This window comes from Acinonyx jubatus, chromosome B1, assembly GCF_027475565.1.
Source record: "Acinonyx jubatus isolate Ajub_Pintada_27869175 chromosome B1, VMU_Ajub_asm_v1.0, whole genome shotgun sequence".
Classification (NCBI taxonomy): domain Eukaryota; kingdom Metazoa; phylum Chordata; class Mammalia; order Carnivora; family Felidae; genus Acinonyx; species Acinonyx jubatus.
The window spans coordinates 110,301,370-110,315,324 of record NC_069382.1 but is presented as its reverse complement, the minus strand read 5'-3'; the positions used below and the strand labels follow the sequence as shown (position 1 = coordinate 110,315,324).

The following is a 13,955-nucleotide window of genomic DNA, read 5'->3' as shown; positions in this document are numbered from 1 at the left end:
TTATGAAAAACTACTGCGTCCTGGAGATCTTCCAACCCTCGTGAACACTTCCAAAATTTAAATCATCTTTCCTCCCAGACTAACTCATCTTCCTCTACTCCGTAATGGCAACATCATTATTTATCCAATCATGCAAGCCACTTTCCTCTCCTCTGACTTTCCACATCAAGAAAACCAACTGTTGCTTTTAACCTGTGATGTGTCTCTTGAATGCATCACTTCCTTTTCTTTTTTCGTTGCCTCCACATTAGAGTAAGCCCTTGTTCCCCCTTGCCCTACGTTATTACAGGAGACTCTAAATCTCCTCCCAATATCTCTCTCACACCACTAGCAAAGGTATCTTTCTATGAAACAGACGTGAGCATGGTATTTCCCTGCTTAAAAATCTTCTCTGTCTCTCAGAAGACGGAGTCCTTCACGTGGCATGTGGTTCTTGTACTTTGAAGAGCCAGACTTTATTTCCAGCTTCATCTTCTATTTTCCGATATCACATCCTACATCCTCACTACATTAAAATTGAAAATTTTCAAATATACTAACTATTCTCACACCATTACTTACACTGCATATTGTCCATGCAAACGAGAGAGTGTATGAATTAAAGAGTATAGGAGTAACACTAACAAATAAATACTGGTCGTGTCAGAGCACAACTATTATTTTTCAACGTTTATTTATTTTTTTGGGACAGAGAGAGACAGAGCATGAACGGGGGAGGGGCAGAGAGAGAGGGAGACACAGAACCGGAAACAGGCTCCAGGCTCTGAGCCATCAGCCCAGAACCTGACGCGGGGCTCGAACTCACGGACCGCGAGATCGTGACCTGGCTGAAGTCGGACGCTTAACCGACTGCGCCACCCAGGCGCCCCACAGCTATTATTTTAAGTGAATTTTTTTTTTTATCTTACACTTAAGTCTCTGTTCCTTCAATGCTGAGCTTCTAAAATCTATATACTAGAGCCCTCTGTAAATACTGGATGCTACTTTAGAAAGAGAGTTCATTTGGCAAATCCATTGCTGAAAAGCATTGATGTGATCAACTGAAATAAGGAAACAGAAGACTTTACAAAGATAAATAAAATTGGAAGAGCAAGTATGAAATGGATTACAAAATCAAGAATGTTGTATTTGGATTTCAGTTCTATTGCGAGCCTTCTTGACATTTTAAAAGCATTACTGATGCTCAAATCATTGTTCTGCTAGGCAATAGCCATTTCCATCAATTTGAATGTTGATTTTAATAAATAAAGTATTCTTTGAAATGTTTACATTTTTATCGCCTCCCCAGGCTGCCCAGTGCATATTCTTTGTGTAATTCATCCATCACGATTAGAAATATGCAGACTACCCCCAGAAGCACGAACCACTCTGTCTTTGGGCATTGTTTACTTTTATTGAAGGATTGACAAGCACAGAATTATTTCACTCCTTTGGCAAGCTACTACCAGTAAGAAGTATAAGTCACAAATCACAGGACGCTTATTTACATAAGTTATTCTTTTTCAGCTCACGTACTACAGTGACATTCTAAAATTAGGCAACTAAATAAGAATTAGGCTTTGGGGCTTTGGATCCAAATCAAACTTGACTCCTTGAGCTGATATTTCTTTTCTTTTCTTCTGACCCTCTGGGCCTAATTTCTCTGTGTTTACAGTATATGCAAACATGTTTCTCATTAGTGTTTATTTACTACCACAGGAATCACTTTGAACTCTTCTAATCCTGCTGGAAATGTTTTTCTCAAAATAAACCCAGATCATATTGGGTTTTATCGTGTAAATTATGAAGTACCAACTTGGGAATGGATAGCTACCAATCTTTCCTTCAACCACAAGGTAAGAGTAGCAATGGTTGTGAATTGTTTTATTTTTGTTCTAAGAACAACAGCTTGAATGATATTAATTTTTTTCAACATTCTTTGTTTTAGAAATTGTGCTTCTTACCTCATTTTCTTCTTCTTCCCAGGGGTTTTCTTCTGCTGACCGCGCAAGTCTTATCGATGATGCTTTTGCCTTGGCAAGGTGAATTTTGGAATGAGTTTAGACTATTTAAAATACTATGGATTGTATCCCAAATCTCTTTTCTTAATGAGTTGCAACAATGTTCAAGTATTAGTTATAGCTTAAAATATCCAAAGCCACTATTTATAACATTATTGTTTTCCTTAACTCTCTTTTTAAAAACCCATATAAGCCTCATAGCCCAAATACTGATATTAGCTCTTATCAGACCCACAAAAACTCACCTTTGAGTAGGGTTTGACTATACCAGAGCCCTTGAGCTAATTAGGAGTGACATTTGCAAATGCTCAAAAGTGCACTTGCATAATTTGATTTAATAAAATTACAATGTATTTCATTAACTTAGTTCTATGAGCCTAACTAAGCCCATTGTATCATTTTATGGCCAGAGTTGTCAAATCTTGAAGTAATCAAGGTAAAAAGAATGAAACATGGTGCTCTAGGATTGATCAGAACTAAGGTACCGTTTAAGAAATTTGACTTTTTTTTTCCCCATGGCTTGAACGTAACCTACGCTTAGAAAAAAAAATCATCAACATATATTAGGGAAATGGAGGAGTAGTAACCACAGTACCTTTGAGGGTTGTTTTGTTTTGTTTTGTTTTCAAGTAGTCTAACACCACTAATTCAACTGGTATTTGTTGAATTTCTGATACTTGTAGGAGCTAGGGACACAGCCACTGGTTTCGTGGCTTTGTAGTGGCCTCATCCTAGACATAAAAAAGCCTTCACTGGCCCCTTTGTCTGGGTTGGGTGTCCCTTTTGCGGACTCTGTATTTCACCACAATATGATATGGTCATTTCTTATTAATTGTCCATCTCACCTACCAAGCTACCAAACTGTAAGTTAGTGAGGGTAGGAGCCCAGATCATGTTCCCGGTGTATTTTATTCCCAGCTCCTGTGACTGGCCCATGGCAGAAGCTCATTAAATATGAGCTGAATACATACCTGAGGGATAGTATGCCAGCATTAAAGGAATGAGAGAACTATTTTACACAGACTTCCTCGATAATACACTGGAAGTCAGAAAACCTTCTCGACAGTTTTAAAGGAGGGAATGAGTAGGGCTAAAAAAGGAGCTGGGGAACCAGATTAAAATCTTGGTTCTGTATAACCTTAAGTAAATTTCTTAACCTCTCTCTGACTCTTGAGTAGAATGGAGGTGACCTGGTGAGACTTGTAAGAAATAAATGAAATAATGTGCATAAAGCGCCCCAAACAATGTCTGGCCTGTAGCAAGTACTTAATTAAAGCGTACCGCTTGACTGTCCCAGACACTGCACAGGCCTGGGAAATTAAGTGGTAAAGGAAGATAATATTTTAAAACATAATAGAACCATTAAGAATTCTTTTTGGGGGAAACTCTCCTCTGAATGCATCATGACCGTTTCCAAAGCTTGGCATCTTCTTGGCTGTTAGAAATTACACAGAATGGCAGTATCTTTCTTTATGGTTTAATTCCCATCACAACACAATGCAGACAGTTCTTTTTGCTTTAAGAAGTGAAAGCCTCTTGAACAGCTCTCTCTGGGGAACTGTGTATAAAGCAAATAACTCATGGAATTGAAAGACTTTCTCGCATTTGCTCAGCTCCTCGGCCACAGCCCCGTAAAATTTTGAAGAGATAAGGAAAGGAAGAAAGTGAAACAAATCTGAAAACCAAAAAGTATGTAGAGTCACACAGCAACCCATCTGGAAAATACCTGAGCTACCACCTGGGCTATTGAGCTATCACCCAATTTCTTTCTGTAACACATGAGGAAAACAAGACTCAGGGAAACAGAGTCCACTAGTGTTGACTGCAGCCAGGTACAGATCACTCTGAAGCTTTAGGGAGAAAAAAGGAGAAACACATCACATTCACACACAAGACATTCAGATCACTCTGAAGCTTTAGGGAGAAAAAAGGAGTTACACAGGTAAGTGCCTGGGGTAGGATAAGAATTCATGCAGTTCCGCTCGGTTGTTCAAAGAGAAATGTAACTATCATGTTTCATAAGCAGGACTAAAAGAGCACATCTAAAAATAAATGCATTCTTGATTCCCCTGTCCCCAAATTTGAGGAGCCAGTACTCTTACTGCCCTGGATGAATATCCAGATGGGTACATTTGTCTAAGACAAGGAATAAAAATTCTTGCAACGCTTCAAGTCCCCCAGACAGGCTCAGTTTGAGTAGATGGCCAGTCCAGTAAAACCATCAAAGTTACCAACTTCCTTTAAAGTTCCTTCCTGCCCCCAACTCAGGCAGGTTGTAGGCTGGCTACCTGCAGCAGGAACAAGGTGCTTGATGTCCTCCCCATTGTTGGGCATGGAACTTCTACTTCTCCCCCCCTTACTGGGCTGCCTCTGCCTCCTTCAGACCTAAGGCAAGGAGAGCCAGAAGGGAGAGCAGGTGAAGGGAAGAAAGAGCCTGACCTACTGTCCCCATTTGGTGCTGTCTGAACTTCGTAGATGTTGAATACTGAGTCTTTTCCTTGTGTGCTGTTTTCTTCGGGTGTTTGCCATCCACACCCATTTTTATTGCTAAGAGTCTTTCTCCTGCAGTTCCTTGAGGTGAGCAAGTGAAAACCTCAGAACCACCTCTGCTCCACAGGAAGTATTCATATATCTTTTCTCCCAGCATAGTCTGGAAGGATGGGCCACCCCATGCAGTCTTATCTCTTCACTGTGAGGCCAGAGCAGTAGTCAACCATAGTCTCTTATCCTTTAGATTTCTTGGGGTATCAGACACCAGGCCACTGTGCCTCCAAACTCCGGGTTACACAGGTAAATCTCATCAAGTGGTCTCATTAAAGCCTCTTTTCCTAAGCTTGACATAAGCGGAAAAGCCTCTTGTATCCCTCTTTGCCCTGTGGAAGGAGAACATTCACAGGACACTGACAGCGCTCCCAAAAGCCCTCTTTTATTTTTATTAAAAATTTTTTTTAAATGTTTATTTATTTTTGAGAGAGAGAGAGAAAGAGACAGAGTGTGGGTGGGGGTGGGACAGAGACAGAGGGAGACACAGAATCCGAAGCAGGCTTCAGGCTCTGAGCTGTCAGCACAGAGCCCGACACGGGGCTCAAACCCACACACCGTGAGATCATGACCTGAGCTGAAGTTGGATGCTTAATCGACTGAGCCACCTAGGTGGCCCCCTAAAGGCTTCTTTTAAAATGCCTCTCTCCCCCTAGCCTCTCCAATGCCTGTAATAGGCTAGTGGTGGGTTATCAGCTAAGAATCACAAAAATCTATCCTGACCATGTTAGTTCCAATTTGGTGGGCCTGAATCTTACTTTGGGATTTAGGCCAAGGGGGGTGAGGCAAGGGCCTTGCCAAAACTGAGACAGAAAGAATCCTTTTTTTTTTTTTTTGTCCACCTGTTACCGTAGGTTTTTCCTTTTCAGTAGCTTATATTGTGCTCTGTGGCCCACTCTGTGCTACAGCCAGGAGAGGGGTGAAGAGTAACATAAGGGAAAGCAGAGAGTACTGGCTAGCTAGCCAGTGGGCGGGAGCAGGGGTCTCTAGGTGAAGAAGGGCAGAAAGGATGGCTTAAAGGGCCACCTAAGCTAATGATGTGGACAGAATTTCAGCCAGGCTTCACAGAGCAGTGGCTCCTGTGACATCCGAAGTGAGGAGCAGGTTAGCAAATAAAGACAGCCAGTGAACATCAGCTATGCCAGGTTACAGATCTCTAGGTCACTAGTTTTACCATTTTATAGGTGTTTGAGAGGTGACCAGAGCACAACACAGACCTGGATAAGCAACCTCACCCTCCCAATCTCCCCCCCACCCCAACACCGCCCATGGACTCCCTTTTAAAGAAGGAGAAGTAATCAACTAAGACTCCAAAAAGGATCTATTTGTTTGCAAAGAGACTGTTTTAAGCCAGAAATTAGAATTTAATTGGCAAGTGAACCCTGAGAGATCAGACACATGGGAACTTTTGAAATTCTCCACACCACCCAAGGCTTTGCGGGGGAACATCAGCACATGAGGTCAGTTCCTTCCACCCAGGCACCTCTCTGAACTGTTTCTAATGTCCCAGTAAAGAGTAATGTTTGGCAAGACACTATGCTTACCTCAGCTTCTCTGAGGACTATGCTGTCTTTCCAGGTCACATCCAGGGAAGCAAAAACAAACCCTTTGTTACAGGATTCCCCAAACTTCCTGGCTGCCCTAGCCAAAGATAGGAGAGCAAGAATTCTCTCATTAGACCTGCTTGTCCTCTTGGCCATTGAGTTTGGTGGAAACTTTAAGTTTTAGCTTCCCTCTTCTCTGGATTATAGGACAGTTTAAGTCCATCAAGCTAGGCTTCTGCTAGATTGATGGAAGATTTTTTTTTTAATGTTTATTGATTTTGAGAGAGAGAGAGAATGTGAGCAGAGGAAGGGCAGAGGGAGAGGGAGAGAGAGAGAATCCCAAGCAGGCTCCACACTTTCAGTGCAAATCCCAACGCATGGCTCCATCTCATGAACCTGAGATCATGACCTGAGACCATATTATGGCTTAGCTTTTTATCCCTGTCCCATTCTGTTTCTCATACTCCCTATCTCATGAGAGTTCTCTCTCAATAAACTACACATACATTAACCCACATTTCATACTCTATTTCTAGAAAGGGAACTCAACCTAGGATATCATTCTTATGCAAATTTGAGTCTCAAATTCCATTAGTTAAATCCATAGACATACAGCATTTCTGAAAGCCAGATGTGGTTAAGAATTTTCTTTATTCAAAAATCATCCAGGGGCACCTGGGTGACTCAGTCAGTTGAATGTTCGATTCCACTTTGCTAGATTCCACTAGAAAGCTATGAATTGTGCTGAAGAGTGGGTCCAACTTGAGGGAAACAAGTTGGCTTATTTTATTCCTGAATCCTAAAATCAATGGCCAGGGGCGGGGATTGCATAACCTTTTAGGTAGGATGGCTGTATTTGGCCAAGGGCTAGTCTCTGAAGAAGGTGGCAGCTGTGAGCCAACACAGGACTGTAAGGGGATGTGAGAAGGGCACTAGAGATGACTTTGTTCTCAAAAGCAGGTCTTCACATGTGGTCCCAGCAGTATCAATACTACCTAGGAGCTTGTGAGAAATTCAGATTCTTAGGCTCTACTCCAAATCTGCCAAATCAGAACCCCTGCTAAATCAGGAGTATGTGATTGAATGAACTTTCCAGGTGTTGCTGATGTATGCTCAAATTTGAGAATCATAGTTCTAAATGATACTGCTCTTCAGGGCACCTAGGTTAAGAGTCCGACTTCAGCTGAGGTCATGATCTCGGGGCTCATGAGTTCAAGCCCTGTGTCGGACTCTGTGCTGACAGCTCAGAGCCTGGAGCCTGCTTCGGATTCTGTGTCCCCCTCTGCCCTACCCCCGCTCACACTCTGTCTCAGTCTGTCTCTCAAAAATAAATAAACGTTAAATGATGCTGCTCTTCCTCTGGAGTTATCAAATACCAGTAGGAGCTGTGGAGTAACATAATTTGTGGAAAAAGAAAGGTGCATCGGCTAATTTCTCAAAATGTCATCCCTATAATAATCAGCAAAAATTCACTCCCAGTCCAGCGTTCTAACCATATGACTCAGACTTAAAGAAAACAAGTGATACCAAAATGGAACTGTTGCGTAGCTATCAAGCATGTTGGAAAATATAAGGCAATGGGATAGGATATTGATTTTCAACATTTGAATACATAGTATTCCCTTCTTACTTCTACTTATGCTACCTAATTAGCCAATTCTTCTGGCCTTAGTAACCAAGACTCATTCCTTCCAATCTTCACCTATCTGAAATGTACAGACCACTTGGCTTCTGACCAAACAATCTGTCATCCTTCCTAAACTTTCATTGTCCTCTTCGCTAAATTGATCCTCAGAGCAACAACTATTCTTCATAACCACCTTAAAAAATCACCAACTGGACATGGTTGTTGCTCTATCCACCAGGGAAAATAGAGAATCATTAAAATTAGAAAATTCTCAAGTTTCAAGTATCAACACAAAATTCTACATTTTTTTTTTTTTACTTAACCAACATTCTGAATAAAACACACCATTTCTCCATATTATTTATACTATTATTAAGGGAGGTTGAAAGCTTCAAAATATAATTCCTTCTAAATAAGATCAGGAACTGAGAAAATAGGGGAAATCAACTCTCTGAACTGAAAACAAGCTGTGTATCATATCTCATTATGTAAATCAAATGATATCAAAGATTTGTATTCTTCTCTATCTGTCCAATATTAGTACATCCTGTAATCAAACTCTTGGGAAGAAATCAAGATATATTTACTGTCTTATTCATTCACAAAATAATTTCAAACATAATAACCAACACATCAATATTACTAATTCAATAATTTAACATTTATTATTTAACTTAAACTTTCAAAATGTAATTTGAAAAGACAGGATTCCCATCTAAGGTTCTTTTTTAAAACCTAGTCTAAAATATGAGGCATAACAGATTTCTGAGAACAGTATTTCAAAAGACTCTAGAATCCCTTTTAAGGAGGAAGAAATTGGATTCTTTAAACTTTGAAATGTCAATAGAAACTTCAGATTTTGTGGAAGAACAAAATCTATATTTATTAGTGTTACTTGGAAGTATATGAAAAAGATGTTTTAATGGGCAATATAAGTTAAATTGGAATGTTTTAAGTATTCATAATTCATGAGTGTTATCATTCATGCTTCTTCACATCAAATGTAATTTCCATAAGATATATTTATCACGGTACATATGTATATTACAATCAGCTTATGTCTATCCATCAATATTAGCCATAGCTAAATGGCTTTTATCCAAAATTTTACCTCAGCAATTTTTCAAATGTACTTTTCAATATTCTGTCTTCCACTTTACTACTGAAAGTATGAAAGCACTAATGCATCATGTGAACAAACCTCTTTGACTTGCCCCCCCCCAAATAAATCCATTTTCTTAATTGTTTAATAGAAGGATTCTCATTAATGTTGAATTCTGTGATTTCCATATGAGTACTTTCAGTCAAATGAGTACTAGTCTATGGTTTTAAATTAACTGTTTTTTTTTTTCTCTTCCTTAGAGCTCAACTTCTGGATTATAAGATGGCTCTAAACTTGACCAAGTATCTCAGAATGGAAGAAGATTTTTTACCATGGCAGAGAGCAATTTCAGCCGTAACCTATATCATTAGCATGTTTGAAGATGATAAAGAGCTTTACCCTGTGATTGAGGTGATGTTAATGCTAGATCTTATGAAAGTAAATGTGTAGCAATTAGAAGAGTAGGGAGATTTCTGAGAGAAGGAGCTTCCAAAGCACATCGACCTGCCAAGTGAAATGAAAGGAAAGTACAATGACATGACTAGTCAAACCAAAGAGATGCTATCTCTGTTTTTTTCCAACTTGAAGTATGTCCGTTTTGCTGGTTCAGTATACCACATAATGATATATTTTAGTGTTGGAAAGAATACAAGAATTAATATTTTAGTTAAAATAGACAAGATACTAACTAGATCTTATTTTTAATGGACCTGTCAATGTTAAAATGAATTTATTCTTACCAAAATATAACATTATATTTCCTTATTCTTACTGCTGTTATTTCCACGTTGAGAGTTTATGATGGGCTAGTCATTCTGATTACTTTGTTTTGTGATTTCTGACACACTTTGCTAGGTCACTTGCGATTTTAAGGAAATTCTGGATTCAAATCTGTAGCTCTTCTACTTACTAAATGCAATAACTTGGACAAATGTTTTAATATTTGTGAATCTTCATTTCCTTCATACAATAGGAATGTCAGCACTTCACTGTCCATGGCAATGGGATAGTGCAGACCATATAAAATAAAAACCCTTTGTAAATCCAAAAGCAATATACATACATTAGTTATCACTATTTTAATGTCATCAGTACTTGATTAATCTTCTTAGTGCAGTAGGTAGGTCAGGTGTTACTCTACTTATCACAAATGTTTACTAAAAAGTAGAGCTTAAAAGGGGCTTACCCAACGTTTTACAAAACATTAGAGAATCACCCAGGATGTTCTTATCTTCAGGACTGAAGCAAATTTGCAATGTGATAGAACTGAATACGTCCCTTCCCTAAGGAGAGACCCAAAGTTCTTTGGACTAGTATGAAAGAAGATTACAACAGGGGCTTTATATTATAATTATTAAGAAACTTGATAAACAGTAAATTCTTACTCACTGTACATGGTGCTTTTATTTCAGGAATACTTCCAGAGTCAAGTGAAGCCCATTGGAGATTTCCTGGGATGGAATGATGTTGGAGACCACCTTACAAAGTTATTTCTTACATTTTTAAATTTTCACTTAATTATTTGTCAGTGTATGTTAAAACATGTTAAAAAGTGCTCAAGGCCCCAGCTTTGTGTGTGTTTGTTTTTTAAGGTTACTACGTGCTTCCGTATTAGGGCTTGCGTGCAAGATGGGAGATCGAGAAGCTTTGGACAATGCTACCCAATTATTTCAGCAGTGGCTGAGTGGGACTGTAAGGTGACTGTCCAGCATGTGTTCATTTCTAGAGGCCTTCAAACTTAGAAATGAAGACTTTAAACCTCTGAAACACTGTTTCTTCTTCTAGGCTTCCTGTAAACCTCAGGCTTCTGGTATATCGGTATGGAATGCAGAACTCTGGTAATGAGACTTCATGGAACTATACTCTTGATCAATACCAGAAAACTTCATTAGCTCAGGAAAAAGAAAAACTACTGTATGGATTAGCATCAGTGAAGAATGTTACTCTTCTATCCAGGTAACTTTTTTCTTCACTTATATGAATGGCATTTGATGGCTTATGTGTCACTTTAAGATGCTAATTAAAGTAAGATACATTTCCGAGAACATCTATTAAAACATATTTTCCCAGCAAGAAACAAAATATCCATGTAAGAGTGGAATAAAGAAGTGTAACCTCACATGAAAACATGCTGGAAGTAGGCAGTTTCTAGTTGTGAGCAGTGGTTCAATATTTTCATCCAGGACCTGGGGTGTTTCTCTTTCTATTCTGCCATCCTCAACATATTGGATGTCTCATAACTTCTAGAGCTGCAAGTATTTTGTCTTCACACAAATATGTTAAGTGAAAGCAGAACAAGAGCAAAGAGTTTCTCCTCACAAGTTTCTTTTATGCTAAAGTTGAATTATCTCCACTTCCCCTCATAACTAGAACTGGATCACACTTGATCATTCTGGGTTGTACTTTAGGTCTACCACTTGATCATTTGCTGACTAGGAAGAACTTGAATTCCTTTGACTGATTTGGGCCATCGTCATACTCTGAGGCTGGGGTAGGAGCCTACCTACTTCCCTAGGATTAAGGATACCTTGATCCAAGCCCAGAACAAAATTGTTTCTGTCAGCAGAGAAGGAGTATCTGCCACAATATGCGCGCGCACACACACACACACACACACACACACATTTATATTCCACTCAGAAAGACTGCTTGAAGACCATCTATGAATCTTCTCCCATTACACCTATGCCTCCAAATCAACTAACATCTGTCTTCATTCATTTGTTGTATAGTTATGGTTTCTGAGTTATTTACTTCATTCATTTAACCAACACTGAGGATGTCCTTTCTATATATAGGTCTATAAACTGTGGGAATAAAAATGAATAAGATGTGATATCTATCCTTGAGAAGCTTATAGCTCATGAGAGAGGCACAGTATAAATGGGAAATTACAATGCAATACCCAATTTGTAAGGACTATTGGCAACGCCTTGTATCCACCTGGCAGAGCCAATAATACTTTTTCACCATCTTATCTCAAAGTAGATGCCAATTCTCCTTCTCGCTGCCCTAAAATAGTCTATCAAGAACTTGATCGTTTTGCCAGTCCATAAAACATGATATTGATCCATTATTTTGATGGCATTGTTCTATCTGATGAGAAAATTAGCAAGTGCTTACATGCCTTACTAAAACTCTTATGAATTAGAGGATAAAAGATAAGTTACACAAAAATTCAGGACCACCACTAAAGTGCAGTTTCTGGAAGTTCACTGGTCTAGAGTATGTCAAGGTATGCCCTCTAGGTACAGCCATGGCATAAAGTTAATAAAAAATCTATTGATTTGGTCGCTTAATTTATCTTGGACTTATTTGCATTATACTATAATTATAGGTAATTAATCTAACCATATAGGTTACGTTAAAAGGTTGTTTCCTACAATCTAAAGAAGAACAAATAAGATGTGACTATTATCCTCTAGAAAATAAAAGTATAAATACTTTCCCTTAATTTACTGGCTCCCTTTTTTTTCCCCCAGTGGGATAAAAAGTGGGTGAAGTGCTTTTATTCAATAAATGCAGTTAATTTTTAAAAGTTAATAGCTAAAATTTGAATTGTTTTTCTCTTTGGATTTTCTTAGATATTTGGATTTTCTCAAGGACCCAAATCTTATTAAAACTCAGGATGTGTTTACAGTCATCCGATATATCTCATATAACAGCTATGGGAAGACCATGGCCTGGAATTGGATTCAACTCAACTGGGACTATCTAGTCAACAGGTGGGATAATCAGCTAATGGTCTGTTGTTCTCTTTGTTTGGTATCATCTACATATTCTGTTTCTTTTTGCTGTGCTTTCTCTGACATCTATACACTATCTGGAATGGCATATTATTAGAAGTAAAGAATCATGGTAGTTTCCTCCTAAGGAAGCAATATACTAGTTAATTTTAGGCCTAATTCCTTTTCTGGAAGTTATTGTTTTAACTGATCTACAGAGTTCTGAAATCTGGAGAGATGCCTAAATTGTATTATTTTTAGTTTGGTTAAAATAAGTTAATATAAATCTCCCTGTTGTGTTAGCACTTAGTATAATTGCAGACACATATTTATTCTCGATTAATATTTAATGAAAACGAAGTGAGAACTTCTGGACCTAGGTTCACATTGTAGCTCTATATCTTACTGAGCTTATATGGATGATAATTTTTATCTCCCTTGACCAGATAATTAAACTTTAGGTATTTTGAAAACTTCTTAAAAAGGGACCTATATTTCCCAGGCAATAGCAATCTTAAGATGGGAAATAGAAAGGACAAGAGAACAAGTCAAACTAAAGGGATGCTTTCCCAAATTTATTTCTTCAGCCCCACGTAGAAGAAATGTTGCCATTCTTGGTGCTAATCTTCTAAATTTAATGCTTACTCCCATTAAAAAATAGATCCCAAATAAATGTGCAAACATTGACCAAAAGACCTTTACTGTGTGCAATCCCCACGGTGGGAAATGGGCCGTTATCCTCTCCTAATCTCTCCTGTTTTCCCATCAGCACTACCTAGTTGACAATGACTTATCAGAGATACTAACTATGAAGAAAATTTTCTGTTCTCTTTTTTGCCCCATCATTCATCAGACTGCCATTAGGTTCCTTCACATTTCTTATCCTTCTGAGATCCAGATTGTATCTGTATGTTTCAGCCCCAATACCCTACATTGCTTTTGCCTATTTGTGATGAATTTTTCCCCTTTCTGTTCTTGTAATTATTGAATGGAACTGCTCCATCTCTATGAAGTTTGACTGATGCGTGTGCATGTGCCTGTGATGCCTGTCCATCTGTGTATAACCATTTCAATGAAAGGCATGATGGAATTAATAAATCTACCTATTGGGAACATGTTGTTATCTGGAGATAACACTTCATATTATGCAAGCTAGTACCTTCCATTTGCTTACTATATGCCTAGTGATGTGTACTGAGTTTTTTGTTTTAATCAAAAAGACCATAAATCATTTTTTTTTGGCATTTGCTGCAAGAAACCTATGCAGATAAAAAGTGCTTACTTTTGAATTATTATAAAAAAATAAGTAAATAATGTTCCATTTTGCATAATACAGTGGCCATTCCCTTATTGTTTATTAAATATAATACTTCTCAAGGCCTATTTGAATAGTTCTAGTGTGATTGATTTCAAATA

The 13,955-nt window shown here is 38.3% G+C and overlaps 1 protein-coding gene across 1 annotated transcript in view; it reads left to right on the top strand.

The window, feature by feature from the left end:
* Window positions 1–13,955, top strand: part of ENPEP (glutamyl aminopeptidase) — a 91,073-nt gene that overhangs the window by 67,768 nt on the left and 9,350 nt on the right. The window contains exons 12-18 of the mRNA XM_015081861.3: window positions 1,699–1,835; window positions 1,966–2,021; window positions 9,075–9,225; window positions 10,227–10,300; window positions 10,407–10,511; window positions 10,600–10,770; window positions 12,399–12,539. Of these exons, the coding sequence (XP_014937347.2) occupies window positions 1,699–1,835; window positions 1,966–2,021; window positions 9,075–9,225; window positions 10,227–10,300; window positions 10,407–10,511; window positions 10,600–10,770; window positions 12,399–12,539 (835 nt within the window). The remainder of the gene's footprint in view (window positions 1–1,698; window positions 1,836–1,965; window positions 2,022–9,074; window positions 9,226–10,226; window positions 10,301–10,406; window positions 10,512–10,599; window positions 10,771–12,398; window positions 12,540–13,955) is intronic.